General features: G+C 38.4%; 1 protein-coding gene across 8 annotated transcripts in view; it reads right to left on the reverse strand.

The window, feature by feature from the left end:
- The window catches only part of eps8a (EGFR pathway substrate 8a, signaling adaptor), a 220,019-nt gene that overhangs the window by 51,511 nt on the left and 152,459 nt on the right, over nt 1–16,049 (reverse strand). For all 8 annotated transcript variants that reach the window (XM_072562187.1, XM_072562184.1, XM_072562185.1 and 5 more), the window contains 6 exons: nt 11,116–11,265; nt 8,624–8,706; nt 7,993–8,129; nt 6,569–6,642; nt 840–966; nt 248–336 (listed from right to left, as the gene is read on the reverse strand). In XM_072562187.1, the coding sequence (XP_072418288.1) occupies nt 248–336; nt 840–966; nt 6,569–6,642; nt 7,993–8,129; nt 8,624–8,706; nt 11,116–11,265 (660 nt within the window). The remainder of the gene's footprint in view (nt 1–247; nt 337–839; nt 967–6,568; nt 6,643–7,992; nt 8,130–8,623; nt 8,707–11,115; nt 11,266–16,049) is intronic.

The following is a 16,049-nucleotide window of genomic DNA, read 5'->3' on the forward strand; positions in this document are numbered from 1 at the left end:
ATGCACAAGACTGCTCCTTACTACTTCAACAACTAATCTTTTCTAACTGTTTGAACCTGGTCACAATCGTAATAAAGTAATATTTCTGCATTTTCATTATGTTCAGGGTATGCATTATAATTGCCAAACAAAAAAGAACCGCGATAACACAGGAACCTACTACTGAATACAACACAAAAGGCACAGTTTTATAAATACCCAAAACATCCTTAAATCAAGCTTACATGCTTTAAAAACAATGACTCACCAGGAGATTAAATGCATGCTTGAATTTCTGAAAACAGTCAATGAACTCATCTTGTGAAGGTGGCTTTGCCCGGAGTGTCAGAACACCCTCTAATGAAGGGGGTTGGTGGACAAAAGAGAAAAAAACATTCTAATATTAATGCCTCTTAAACTGGCATGTTAACATGGATACTCAGGCAAGAGATGAAAGAGAACATTATGTAAATCCATTTCACATCACTAAACAAAGTGTTTGTTTGTATCATGACAGTATTAAATCAGAGACTAATTCCATTTAGTCGAGTTCCATTTACAATCCATTTTACATATCAGTTATAAATGCAAAATTCATAGACATTAATCAAGGACATTTCATCACAAATGCTCATTAATAAATTGAAAATAACTATGAACACAAGCAAAAGAGAATTCTTCTCAAATGAATCCATGTGAACTGTGCTTCTACAGCATACAATTTTATAAGCACCATGTTTAGACAACTTTGATTTTGAGAAAAGTCACTTGTTTAAAAAAAGTTTACATGCTACCACATTTCCTCTAATACCTAGGTACTTTACAGCACAAGTTTCACTAAGCTGAAAAACATGACTTACCTCCTGGTCCCTTCTTTTTGCTTTTCTTTGATTTCTTCCGTTGAGAAAGCTGAGAGAAGGCTTCAGCAGCTTTTTGAAGTTTGATGACAAATGCTTCTACGTCATCCAAAACATGGTTCAAAATTTGCTAGTTACAAAAAGTTAAATACAGAATTTCAGGAAAATCAACATGGCAATACTTAAAACTTAGAAAGCACCTTTATTATTTAGCAAGCATTAAGTTTTATTACTGCAACAGATTAATATGTAACTTTATCAAGCTTTGTTTTAAATTTTCACAAATCAATCTAAAAGAAATGCATACTTGTGACCAACAGTTCCAAGCATTTGCCACACCCAAAAATTTGACTGACATTTGGAGGTGATGACCAGGGGTGTAGATGACAATGGTGCAGTTGATGTAGTTCAGCAAAGTCTTACACAGGAGACTGATAAAGAAGTTAAAAGCACTTGGGGATCCAGGGTAAGTCAGCAAATAGGAACCAAAATTGGTTTCGTAGTAGGGGACAGAGCAAATACAACATTATGAGAGACTAGAGGCCAATGCCCAATGGTGTGCCACACAGATCAACAAATTTGTGAAGCGCTTTTTTTTGGGGGAGTTTTGGTTAAGTCAACTAGCTCAACATGTGATTTGTGATGCAAAGTAACAGTAACAGCGTGAATTCAATCCCTGCACCGGTTGAGGTTGCCATGAAGTTCCCACCTTTTCAACCTCTCCCATTGCCTGAGGTATTGTGACCCTCAAGTTAAACCACCACCAGTCACCTCTTTCTCATGACAGCAGCCAGTAGGTTGCTATGGTGACTTTACATTTTATCTTTAAACCACAGGACTTAGGGTGGGACTGTTAAATCGCTCATGACACACAAATAATATTGAAGAAAACATGGAGGCAATGATAAGTATGCAATGACACAAAGATTGGCCAGTAGCTAACAGTGAGGAAGACCATCTTAGGTTTTGGGAGGATAGCAATAGATTGGTCAGGTCGGCAGATCAGTGGCAGATGGAATTTAACCCTGCTAAGTATGAAGCAATACACTTTAGATGAGTTAACAAGCCAAAAGGAGTAATCAATAGATAGCAAGACACTAGAAAGCTCAGAAGAACGCAGGAATGTTGGGATGCTTGTCTACAGCTCCCTGAAGGCAGCAGAACAGGTTAACACAGTAATTAAAGATAGCATACAGGACACTTGCCTTTATCAGTCTAGACAGATTACAAGAGCACAGGGGTTATGTTGGAATTGTATAGGACTTGGGTTAGGCCACAACCAGAGCACAGTGGGTGCCATCTGATTACCAGGATGTGATTGCACTGGTGAGGGTGCAGACAAGATTCACTAGAATGCTGCCTGGGATTTAGCTTTGAAGAAAGGCTGGATAAACTCAGGTTGTTTTCTTTGAAGTAGAGAAGGCCAAGTGGGGACCTGATTGAGGTGTACAGTCAGTTCTGCTATAATGCATGTTTCTTCAATGCGAATTGGCTTTAACACAATTGAAGAAATTAGACTGTTATTTGTAGAATGCAAACTTTCCTTACCTGTATTGGTTATAATGCAATTCCAGTCCCATTAGTTTAAATGGCACGGCTATTGTGCAATTTTCTTATAACATGAGATCACACCAAAACAAAACTATTGCATTATATTAGAACCAACTATATAAAGATTATGAGGGGCAAGGGGTGGATTGAAAACTGCAGTTCCCTCAGTTAGAAGGAGGTAACAAGGGTACATGATTTTCAAGTGAAAGGCAGCAAGGTTAGAGGGGATTGGAGGTGAAATGTTTTCACTCAGGATGGTGGAATCTGGAAATCAGTACCCGGGAGGATGGTTGAGGTTTCTTTTAAAATGTAGGTGGATAAATACGTGAAACGTTGTAACATTTAAGGCTACGGGTGAAGTACTGGAGAGAGACTAGTGGAGATTAACGTTACTTTTTTAAAATCAATGCAGACTCAATAGATTGAAGGGCCTTTTCGGAATGATTTTATGATTCATGGTCTGAATAACACTAAATTATGAAAAATTAAAAAATATGAAAAATGCACTGGATTAGATTTTGCATAATCAAAACTGTATACATAAACAGGTCAAATCCTGACAGGCTTGTTTCAAAATTAAAAAGTTATCGCACGAGATGTGATAGATTTAGCAATATAGTCAGAGCTATTGCATGCAGACTCATTTACAGTATATTATCTAAAATAAACATTTGCCTGACTTCCTGCTGCAGAGAGACTGGATTACATTTATGCTTTTTTTTTTAAAAAAAGCCCTGCCTATCACATCATATTCTCTGCCCTGGTCTCAGGTCAAGAGGCATTCACAAAAGGTTTCTGGACAGCATGGAATCATCCCACCACAAACTGACCTTCCTGTGCATTTCCCACGTGTTTCTGTTCATCAGCTCCTGATGTACATCTGATCATTCCAGAGACAAAATTTAGGTTTGTGTCAGTGAATATGGTCAAGAGGATTGCTAGTGTTTAAGGTAGATGAACATAGTGGGTTTTCGTGCACATGACAAGTTCTGAGAGGGCGCAGTGGTGAGCCATCTCACATGGTGCCTCATCCTTGCAACTTTCGCCAGGTCTTCACTGGAGATAACTTTCACCAGGGACAAATTTCTACTGTAAAGTAACATCTGTTCATAAGACATAAATGACCTGTACAGCGTAAGCCAGCAAGCATTACTGAGAGCTTGAATGTGGCATGAACAGTGCAGTGAAACAACCAACTTATTGTGGCTCCTGGCAGTCCCACAAGGGAACATGGATGGATATGTATCAGTTATTTTGAATGAGGAATAATGAATGGATAGGATGAATACCCCAGGTCTTTTCTCCGAGGATGAGAGAGAGTCTACAACTAGAGGGCATAAGGTGAGGGGAAAATGTTTAGAGATGACGGGGTTACATTTTCATGGCGTGAGTGGTGCATCTATAAAACGAGGTGTCAGAGGAAGTGGTGGAGATGGGTACAATTACAACATTTAAAAGGGGCCCAGATGGTATATAAATAAGAAGGGTTGAGAGGGATGTGGAATAAGTAGGATGAGGATAGTTTGGAATGTCTGGTCAGCATGGATGAGCTGCACTGAAGGGCCTGTTCCCATGGTTCTATGACTCTAAGTATTTTCCTGCTTTTGCCTACCATTATCCACCTGCCTTTGAGATTAAAATAAATTGGAGTGTGTGCATAATATACAAGTGACCTGTTGGCCAAAACACAATGAGCAATTAATCAAATCAATCCCAATTTAATAAATCAGTACAAAAAGGCATTGGTAAAAATGGCCTTCAGAGTCATACAGCATGGCAACACACCTTTCAGTCCAACCAGTCCATGCCGAACATAATCCCAAACTGAACTAGTCCCATCTGCCTGCTCTGGACCCATATCCCGCTAAACCTTTCTTATTCACGTGTCTATCCAAATGTCTTTTAAACGTTGTAAGTGGACCCAAATCCATCACTGTCACTTGCCTATTTTTAAATCTCTCTCCTCTCACCTTAAATGTGCCCCCAGTCTTGAAATCTCCCATCCTAGGGAAAAGACAACTACCATTAACCCTACCTATATCCCTCATGATTTTACAAACTTCTACGTGTCACCTCTCAACATCCTATGCTGCAGTCAAAAAAGTCTCAGCCTATCTAGCCATCCTTTATAACTTAAAACTTCCATACCTGGCAATACCCTGGTAAATCTCTTCTGAATCCTCTCCCGCTTGGTAATATCCTTCTTATAACTGGTCAGCCAGAACTGGATGCAGTATTCCAGAAGAGGCCTCACCAATGTCCTGTACAACCTCAGCATGACTTTCTAACTCCTATACTCAAAAGAACTGAGCAATGAAGTCAAGGGTAGGAGAAAGTGAGGACTGCAGATGCTGGAGATCAGAGCTAAAACTGTGTTGCTGGCAAAGTGCAGGTCAGGCAGCATCCAAGGAGCAGGAGAATCGACGTTTCGGGCATGAGCCCTTCTTCAGGATTCCTCCTCCTTGGATGCTGCCTGACCTGCTGCGCTTTTCCAGCAACATAGTTTCAGCAATGAAGTCAAGTGTGCCAAACACCTTTTTAACTACCCTGGCTATGTGATGCAAATGTCAAAAAGAATTATGTACCAAGACAATTTATCATTGGGAATCAGTTGTGCTCACAATATTATTGGCAAGTCACCATAAGATCTTCACTCAGAATCGGAGTTGCAAATTTGAAAGAAGGGGCATAAGATAATGAGAAAGCTGGTTTAGATTTAGAAAAGTAACTAAAGTCTAATCCTTCATAAAGGTGGTGAGATACGTTATTGCTAACATGAATGCTTTAAATGAAGTTTGACGATAGTTTACAATGCTTGTAGAAGGAAAATTTGAAAATATATTAATGGAATTTCGCATAAAGTAAAAGAAATTCATTGGACAAGAAAAACATGTGTAACCCGACTCCCGGAATGTTGACAAAAGTTTTCCATTGAAAGACAAAGTACCAAAAGTGATCCAAATTTCAGAATGGACCATTTTACAGTCTTTTGAAACTCAAACAATTATTCAATCATTATTTCAAGAGTTTGAAAGAATTCCAAATGATTTAAATGAAATTAAAAATTCAAATTATGCAGTGAAAATTAAACCCAACAAAAGAGATGCCTGGGATGCTATTTTAGTTTGATGTATCAGTTAAAGCTGTGTGTAAGGAAAAGTACCAATAATCTTTAGAGACCTGAAATTACATTTGCCAATAAACATTCAATAGATGCCTAGTACAATATTTAGACTATACTACTTTCAAACAGGTTTGTCGACCTAACAATGTATTGAATTACTGGCATTAATGGTTGGGACACATGGAAAAGTAACAGATTTGTCTTCACAATTCTCTAAAACAAAGAGTGAGTGGTAAAAATAAGTCCTTTATTAGATTTTATGCAAGAACAAAGGAAGCTTCGTAGAGAAGACCGATGTTACACTGCTTTGAGCGACACAAGATCATGCTGATTGTTGGTGATACCACTGTTGGTTGTGCATTTGTACTTTGCCTGTTGAATTTTAAGATTAAAGGTCAATTGTCAACAATAACAATTAAATCTGAAAAAAAGGTGAACAGGAATGTCTGGGAACATTTTGTAGTCTTTTATTTCAGTGCCCAGGAAGATGATAGAGAAATAAACTGAAACAAACTGTATGAATTAATATTATCAAGGATGGATTACAAGGAAGTTAATTACAAGTAGCAGCCAATTCCAGAGTTTTGGTTTTTCAAATGAACAAGAAACATTGAAGATATTAACCTTGTTCTTTTCTGAATGATTTTTAAAAAGCACACTCTGAAATTAATTGTTTTGCAAACTTTGCACTTGTCTTTTACATACAACATGGCAATTCATTTACGTGCATCATTCCGATTAAATCGAGTCAAAGTGATCTCAGCATTGATTCCGTCAAGTGTAATAATAAACCATTTTAACCAAAGCAAAAAAAAAAGTCAGTTTTCCTCAAAAGCCATTTGTTAAAAATGTCCATTTTTGAGTTAGATTAGATTATTTACAGTGTGGAAACAGGCCCTTCGGCCCAACAAGTCCACACCGACCCACCGAAGCGCAACCCACCCATACCCCTAACCTAACACTACGGGCAATTTAGCATGGCCAATTCACCTGACCTGCTGTAAGTTGACAAAAATATGAAACGTTTTTGGGGAAAAAATTTATAATACACTCTTACCACATCTCTGTCAATCCTGACTGCTGCCATATCTGGAGTTTCTTCAGGTTCATGAATAACCTTCTGTTTTTCATCTATTGACAAAACAATATCATAATAAAAACCATGTACATTTTGCTACACCATTTTTGAAAAGCTGACAACTTTGTATAATGACAGTTCCTTTGCAGAACAGTATGTAGTGATCACTGTACAGCATTGTAATAACATCTAACAAATACAGACAGTACAATAAATTCAATGCTGGTGCAGCATGTAACAAAGATTTTACCTTTTATTAAAAAATGACATTAAGGAATTTCACTGTTGACAAATGAAACATCTTTGACCTTGGATGTCTAACAATTAGAAAAAGCAAAGAAAGGCTTCAAATCATGATTATCTTTCACAATCAAGATATTTTAAATGCTTTATGGTAAGTGAAATATTTCTAGTGCAATCCTGTTACAAAGCGGAATTGTAGCCAATTTGTTAGGAGCTCCCACAAACAGCAATGTGAAGACGTCTAGATAATCTGCTGTGATGTTAATTGAAGAAAAATATTGGCCATGACATTGGGAATATTCCTCTGCTCTCCTCAAAATGGCCAAGGGAATCTTACATTCAGAGGTATGAGATGTTTCATCCAAAAGACAATGGTTTCTACAGTGCAGCATTCCCTCCATAACATGATATTAAATATCCTCAATCAAATGCAACATAGGTTACTATAGAACAAAGTATCCTTTACTTTAGCCCAGCTATGTGCCTTAGCCCTGTGCTGCTTTGCCCTGGGTGATGTGAGCTTCATGTTGTTGGAGTTGAACCTATCCAGGCAAGTGGTGATTATTCCATTAAGTTCCAGATTTGTACTTTGCAGATGGTTGGAAGGCTTTATAAAGTAAGGAGGTGGGGCACTTGGCAAAGAATATACAATCTCTGATCTATTCCCATAACCACTGTGTGTATTTGCCTGGTACAGTTAAGTTTGTGATCAATGAGAGTCTCTTCGCCCCTTCCTATCCCACTGGAAAAAATCTTCAAGACATTTATAATTCATGTGGCTCAAAAGTTTGTCACATAGTAGCTGAAGCTGAAATGCTGTCATGCTGTCCAGTTACATAAAAGCTCAACTGTATCTCAGCACATAAGCTAACACACACACACACACACACACGTGTAAATGGTAATAAATAGGTACTACCAGGTCACAACTACTAAACTAAAGCAAGGTCTGACAGCAGCATAGAAAATTGCTGGTTCAGTAATGCTTTAAACCAAAGCAACATCATTCACAAATGTTTCCTGTCTTCTGACTACTTGGACAGCTAGTATTTTTGTAACTTGCCTTTGCAATTATACTTTCAACATGCCAAATATCACCTCTGATTTTACACAATGCACAAATATTCACATCAACTTGTTTTTTAATCAAACCTAATTACCTTGTTCAGGTAAGGCCCAAGCTGACCAGGCTGCTACTCGACTCCTAACATCCACCTGTGTAATAGTTCCTGGAGGTACGGGAGCTGGGGCACTTGGTGGTGGTGGGATGGAGGAATTACCTGCATTTATAATCTTTCTGTAGGCAATTAAAAACAAAAATGGCATTCCTTCAGAACACAAAAGGACACAATGGACGTTATAGATGACATGACAGTTGACATTCACCTTTACACATAGGAAGAAAAATGACAGTTATTGAAACAGATCATGTGGCATCAACCTAGTTGCAAATATTACTTAAAGGAAAAATTCTTAACTGGATATTTTTGTTGCTTTTCTTTTTACCTTAAGTAGGGAGTTGAATTTTACATGCAATACATCATAAACCTTTTGGATAATCAGAAAGTGAAGTTATAAAGATTCTGAATTATCACACCACTGTTAGTGATTCCAAATTGCATATGGTGGATTATTTAGATGTCAAATTATGTCTATAAAAATATGAACCACTCAATTGGAGATCTAAACAGAATTCTGAACAATGAACAATACTTATTAAGCTTGTGTGCATTATGCACATCTCATCAAACCCTGGCTTAGTCCAAATAAATAAGAGGATAAGATTTGTACCTCAAAGTGTCAGGCCTTCTCTTCTGCTTGTTACTTTTACTGTCACTGATTGCACTTTCAATATCTGCATGGATCAGATCAGCCTGAAAAAAAAACAAGATTTTGAACGGAGTCGGACTAACGTCACTTCACAAAGTCTCTAACGATAAACAATGTGTGTGGAACACATCCGTGCAAAAATATCCAGGAGCTTGAGTAACCTTTTACAGCCTTGGATTAGCAGTTGTTTTTGAAGTAAACTTGCTGAATGGTCAACATTTTGTATTTTTATTGCATGCTTCACACTTTCTGACACTTTAGGAAAGATGTGGAAGCTTTGGAGAGGGTGCAGAGAAGATTTACCAGGATGTTGCCTGGAATGGAGAGTATGTCGTACGAGGATAGGTTGAGAGTTCTCGGCCTTTTCTCGTTGGAACGGCGAAGGATGAGGGGTGACTTGATAGAGGTTTATAAGATGATCAGAGGAATAGATAGAGTAGACAGTCAGAAATTTTTACCCCGGGTACAACAGAGTGTTACAAGGGGACATAAATTTAAGGTGAAGGGTGGAAGGTATAGGGGAGATGTCAGGGGTGGGTTCTTTACCCAGAGAGTGGTGGGGGCATGGAATGCGCTGCCCGAGGGAGTGGTAGAGTCAGATTCATTGGCGACCTTTAAGCGGCATTTGGATAGGTACATGGATGGGTGCTTAATCTAGGATAGAAGTTCGGCACAACATCGTGGGCCGAAGGGCCTGTTCTGTGCTGTATTGTTCTATGTTCTATGTTCTATGTTCTAAGGCATAATGCCTGAATTATCAAGCTAGATGTATAAGCCCTGTTCCCAGTTCCAATCTCAAAAAAGTTATTTCTGGAAAAAAATGCATCTCTTCAGAGCGCTGGTAACACTGAAGGATGCACTGAACATCACAAAGGCACATGACATAGTATAAATATTACATGATGTTATTCAGAATGATCCAGGTTTTGTCCTGAAGAATTTGTTGCAAAATGTATTGTCAATTAACCATAACTTCAGAGACACAAATAACTAAAGTTTTATACAAAGCAGCTGAAATCAAACAAAGTACTCAGAGTCAGATGTACAGCATGGAAACAGACCCTTTGGTCCAACCGGTCCTTGCCGACCACATATCCCAACCCAATCTAGTCCCACCTGCCAGCACCCGACCCATATCCCTCCAAACCCTTCCTATTCATATGCCCATCCAAATGCCTCTTAAATGTTGCAATTGTACCAGCCTCACCACATCTTCTGGCAGCTCATTTATTACCTGTACCACCCTGTGTGAAAAAGTTGCCCCTTAGGTCTCATATCTTCCCCCTCTCACCCTAAACCTGTGACCTCTAGTTCTGGACTCCCCGACCCCAGGGAAAAGACTTTGCCAATTTACCCTATTCATGCCCCTCAATTTTGTAAACCTCTATAAGGTCACCCCTCAGCCTCCGACGCTCCAGGAAAACCAGCCCCAGCCTGTTCAGCCTCTCCCTATAGCTCAAATCCTCCAACCTTGGCAACATCCTTGTAAATCTTTTCTGAACCCTTTCAAGTTTCACAACATCTTTCCGATAGGAAGGAGACCAGAATTGCATGCAATATTCCAACAGTGACCTAACCAATGTCATGTACAGCTGCAACATGACCTCCCAACTCCTGCACTCAATACTCTGACCAATAAAGGAAAGCATACCAAACATTTTCTTCACTACCCTATCTAACTGCGACTCCACTTTCAAGGAGCTATGAACCTGCACTCCAAGGTGTCAAATATTACCAGAAACATAAATATAAAGATTCAATAACCTTTTGGATAAAACATTTCACAAATCATTGTAATAGTCAGTGTAATAGAGATGTACAGCATGGAGTAATATTTTAAACAACTTTATAAGAAGTCATGCTGTTTTCCTCAAGAAATTGTTAATTTAAATAAATATACTATTATCCAAGTAGCATTTCTATGACAAAAAAGATTTTGTTCACCAATTAAAATAAAGCAGAGAATGAGCCAACTTCTTCAGCAATAGTAATGTGTGTTATAGAATTAAGCAGGGAGTAACCTAGTAGCAATTTATTTGACTGCCAGGTTAGTTCAGCACAGCATGTGTTCATATTTTGGGCAACCCGCCTGAAGAAGAGTTGCCAAGTATTGATCAAACACAAGTCCACTTGGGTCACTTTCACCTCTTCCCATTCTAGCTTGCTCAGAACATTTTTGTCAAGGACTGAAATGAAGTCACTCCCAGCACAGCAAACATTGAATTTAAGACAGGGTGAAGTGTGGAGACCAGCACAAGAACTATCTACTGTACATAAACAAAAAAACAGTATTTAAAATTTTCAAGTATTCGAATACTTCCTTATTGCTTTAGCACCAGGCTTTGACATAAATGCTGAAGAATGTATTGAATGTGACCCAACATGGTTTAAATCTGCATAAGACAAGAATATCGAATCAGGTTATTGTTGTAGAAAGCAAAACAATTACAAACCTTAACTTCATCACATTGGAAAAGGTGAATGTCTGGTTTGCCTTGGCCAGATTCTTTACAAATGAGCGCCAGAATGGAGTCGTAGTTACAGGCATTCATCACAGACTGACAATGCTGGATTGTGTTAAAGGGGAAGTGCTCCAACTCATTCTACGATGAAAGCACACAAAATTATTCTTTTAACCTGGGCTATTAAAATCTTTTTTCACTTTTTTCCTTCAGTCTATGCTCCTGTCTTTCACACTTAATTCTTTCCATATCTCTAGATATAGCCAATGAGGCAGGAGAAAGACATCAATTTGCAGACCTCGACCACTGTCACTGCCCTTCTGAACTGTTGGATGTTACTTGAAAGGAACCTAATTTTAACTGTCTCAGAAGTGAATCCAAATATTCTTCTACTCTCAAGTCCACACCTCCTTGCTGTAGAATACATCAAGCTTTTGCCTTTCTCAACACACATACACAAATCTAAGTCATACCCTTTCCAAGCGAAAAACTAGCCGAAGTTTTAACTACTTAGTTCATATACAAATCTCAAGGCAATTTAATTCTTCTTTCTCATTACGCCTTTGAAACTAAAATATTCCTGCTTTCATAGAGTCACCGAAAAGAGGCATTCTCAAGTAGTACTAATCTGTGGTCTACACAAACTCAAGTGGTCCCTGACAACTATACTTAATAGTTGTGCAAGGCAAGATATTGCTGGCCTCTGTTAGTATACATTGCATTATGATGGCTTCAGATTTGTTACCAGCACTCCCAGAAGATTCTTCTGGCTTATATCTAGCTCATTATTTAATCATCTTTCATCCAGTGTCATCATTACCTATTCATAAATTGACATTTGCCATCTCAATTTTAAAATCCAAAAATAAAATCTCAATTTGAACCTTGAAACGCCACCAATTTAGCTTGTTCTAACAAAATGATGCATCTGTCATTCACTTTTACCATAATCAGCAATGCCCCTGCCCCCCACCAGACTAAGCTTACTGCCCTCTGTGTCAATATAGCAGCTTTATTGTAACTGCCTCTGCTATTTCCAACTCTCAAACTTTATTTTAAATTTATTCATGGAATGTCAATGTTGCTGGCTAGACAAACATTTTTGTCTATTTCTAATTGCCAACCATATTACTGTCAGTCTGGAGTCAAATATAGACCAGACGAGGTAAGGACAACACCAGTGAACAAGAATTTTTTTAAAATGACAATCAAAATAGTTACATGGTACCCATGAGTCTGGAATTTTATTCCAGATTATTACTAAAAATTCAAATTTTACCATCGGTCTTGGTAGGATTCAAATTCATGTCCCAGAACATTAGCCTGGGGTTCTGAATAACTAGACCAGTGAAATTACCACTATAACATTTTCAGTCTATTTCTGAAATGCCTCCCCATTACTCCACGCCATTATTTCATCCCATCTAACCCGATGAACGAAGTCTCCTGTGACAATATGCTAGATGCTCATTAAAAGTATGCATATAAACAATTAACCTAATCAGTTATTTCTTCATAGTATTAAAATTAGCATGACTTCATCATCAATTCATTGTTCCATATTTCACCAGGTATATCATTACAAATTTCAAGAGGCCTTTCAGTACTTTTACTGAAAACTTCAGTGTTCCCCAATTATGTTTCAAGCGTAATTGTTATATCTTTTCTAAGTTGGTTCTAGAGATTTAATAAAATCTTTAAATAAATCCTTCATTTTGAAGTTATAGCTCTTCATATTATAACCGAAGATTTCCAATGATATGTTAAATAAATTCTTGACATCTACATGCAGATATTAATTCAGTGTACACAACAACATAGATCAACAGGGAATCAGTTCAGCTAAGAACAGATTTCTGGCCAGTATAATTTTAAACTAATGTGCATTGCTGTTAGCTTTAGTTATCAATAACCACTACTTCTCTTAGCAGCACCATTATCGCTTTAGTTTTTTAAAAAATAACTTCCCCACTTTCCAAAGACAGTTCATCTGAGTTTTACTTTGGATGTACTACAGTGAAATCAGAAGTTGTAGTAAATTTCTGTATATATTGGCTTAGCCAGTCAATGGTCTGGTATTTTCAATTTGGATAGAAAAAGGCTTGGACAACCTACTGTGGCTTAGCAGCACTGATGCTGAGCCATATGCCCAGTTAACCTCTAAACACTGGTAAAGCTGATCAAGTGTCATTTATGAACTAGACTGTCCCTTACCTTCCCCAAAATGTAGGCATGAACAGTAAAAGACAGCAACCAATCAACATTGCATTCTGGTTTACCATCATGCAATTCCTATCATCATCAGCTGCTTGCCAGTTACTATCAACCACTTCAACGTGCATTTCCACTTTGTCAATGAGCTGCCATCCAATCTCAAGGGAAATTAAGAATGAGCAATAAATGTTGGCCTTGCCATTAATACTCACCAACCCAAACACAAATAAAGTTGCTCAAGTTATAAACCAATATAAAAATGTTTAAACAGATAAACCAACATAGTTTTGGCAAAAAGGCAACAGATTTACAAACTTTACTGTTTTCAAAGTTTGGGAGAAGATTTGTAGCTCGGGTGCTCGTTGTTGTGGTTCTGTTAGCCGAGCTGGGAATTGGTGTTGCGGACGTTTCGTCCCCTGTCTAGGTGACATCCTCAGTGCTTGGGAGCCTCCTGTGAAGCGCTTCTGTGATCTTTCCTCCGGCATTTATAGTAGTTTGAATCTGCTGCTTCCGGTTGTCAGTTCCAGCTGTCCGCTGCAACAGTCGGTATATTGGGTCCAGGTCGATTTGTTTTTGATTAAATCTGTGAATGAGTGCCATGCCTCGAGGAATTACTTGGCTGTTCTCGGTTTGGCTTGTCTTATAATAGTAGTGTTGCCCCAGTCGAATTCATGTTGCTTGTCATCTGCGTGTGTGGCTACTAAGGATAGCTGGTCATGTCGTTTCGTGGCTAGTTGGTGTTCGTGGAAGCGGATCGTTAGCTGTCTTCCTGTTTGTCCTATGTAGTGTTTTGTGCAGTCCTTGCTTGGGATTTTGTACACTACATTGGTTTTGCTCATGCTGGATATTGGGTCCTTCGTCCTGGTGAGTTGTTGTCTGAGAGTGGCTATTGGTTTGTGTGCTGTTATGAGTCCTACTGGTCGCAGTAGTCTGGCTGTCAGTTCAGAAATGTTTTTGATGTATGGCAGTGTGGCTAGTCCTTTGGGTTGCAGCAGGTCCTCATTCCATTGTCTTTCCCTTAGGCATCTGTTGATGAAATTGCGCGGGTATCCATTTTTGGCGAATACATTGTATAGGTGTTCTTCCTCCTCTTTTTGCAATTCTGGTGTACTGCAGTGTGTTGTGGCCCTTTTGAACAGTGTCTTGATGCAACTTCTTTTGCGTGCGTTGGGGTGGTTGCTTTTGTAGTTTAGGACTTGATCTGTGTGTGGGGCATTCCTGTATACCTTTGTGGTGAATTCTCCGTTCGGTGTTCTCTGTACCATCACATCTAGGAATGGGAGTTGGTTGTCCTTTTCTTCCTCTCTAGTGAATCGGATTCACTATAAATGCCGGAGGAAACATCACAGAAGTGCTTCACAGGAGGCTCCCAAACGCTGAGGATGTCACCTAGACAGGGGACGAAACATTTGCAACACAAATTCCCAGCTCGAACAGAACCACAACATTTTACTGTTTCTCTGAAATGCCAAAAGTAATGTATAATCTTCATCAGCAATAACACATTATATAGCTGATGCTTGAAACATGGGTTGTTATTCAAGTGGCAATATACTAAGAAGAATGCTTAGATTAATGTTTGTAGCCCTCATTACCTCAAGTGACATGAGACAACAAGAGTATAAGCTCATAACCAGAAACGTTTGACTACAAAACTATGTTTCAAAAGTATTACAAAAAAAAGTCCTATTTCCCCCAGATCCTCACTTATTCACCCAAAATGCAAATGTTAGCCAAACCCATTACTTGAATAAAAAGGAAAAATCTACATGATACCAATCACATTTCAAGTTTCAAATGAATAGCTTGACACTTGAGACATCCATTGGTTTATCAAATCTTGCTAATGAGTTTGAAATTGTAGCAAATTGAGTGTTTTTTAAAAAACGTTGTCAAAGTAATGAGACACTTCTGGATAAAACTGAGCACGCATTTGCATAAATAGCCATAAAAGCTACAAAACACAGTTTAGATGTTGGGTAATCATTGCCTTGAAGCCACTAAATGATATCATTGAGGGGTTTTTAAAGCATGTTCCAGTTAACAATTAAATGCAAGCGGTAGAGAAATAAAAGATATCCTTTGGATTGACTGATTGAAATATGTACACATTCGTTACATTTGGAATGTTCAAAAAAAACCAAGATAATTTAGTATAAATTTAAAGTACCATTCGAGAATAAACTTTCAGGAAACTGATCTAATGACAGTGAATGTGCTCCAAAATAGCTCCGAATAAGCACGATGCAAACTTGGAGGGGGAATTTGTAGGCAAATGTTCCATATATCTGCTGCCCTTCGGTTGAGATTGTGGGTTTGAAGGTGCTATCAAAGAGGCCATTGTAAATAGATGCAGTGCATTGCATATATTGTATACACAGCAGCCACAGTGATGATGGTCAAGGAAATGAATGCAAGTGTTGGATGGTGACATACAGGTGACTGAAGCTAAAATGAATCACAAATTTTCTTTCGTCAGTTCAAATGCAATATTGAGGGTTCTTAATTTAACTTCTGGCTTTTCCTACATATACCTACAATTTGGGGAAAGACGACAGTCTGGCTCAAACAGCATAAGAACGGGTTTGACAAGTGTTTAATAACAGTGCGCCAAAGGTCAGTGTAAAAATGTGAACTTTATCTACATTGAGCTAAGGTGAATCTTAAAATATACATCATAGTTGCCATGGCGATTACCCAGAACTCATGCA

The sequence above is a fragment of the Chiloscyllium punctatum genome, chromosome 44, assembly GCF_047496795.1.
Source record: "Chiloscyllium punctatum isolate Juve2018m chromosome 44, sChiPun1.3, whole genome shotgun sequence".
Taxonomy (NCBI): domain Eukaryota; kingdom Metazoa; phylum Chordata; class Chondrichthyes; order Orectolobiformes; family Hemiscylliidae; genus Chiloscyllium; species Chiloscyllium punctatum.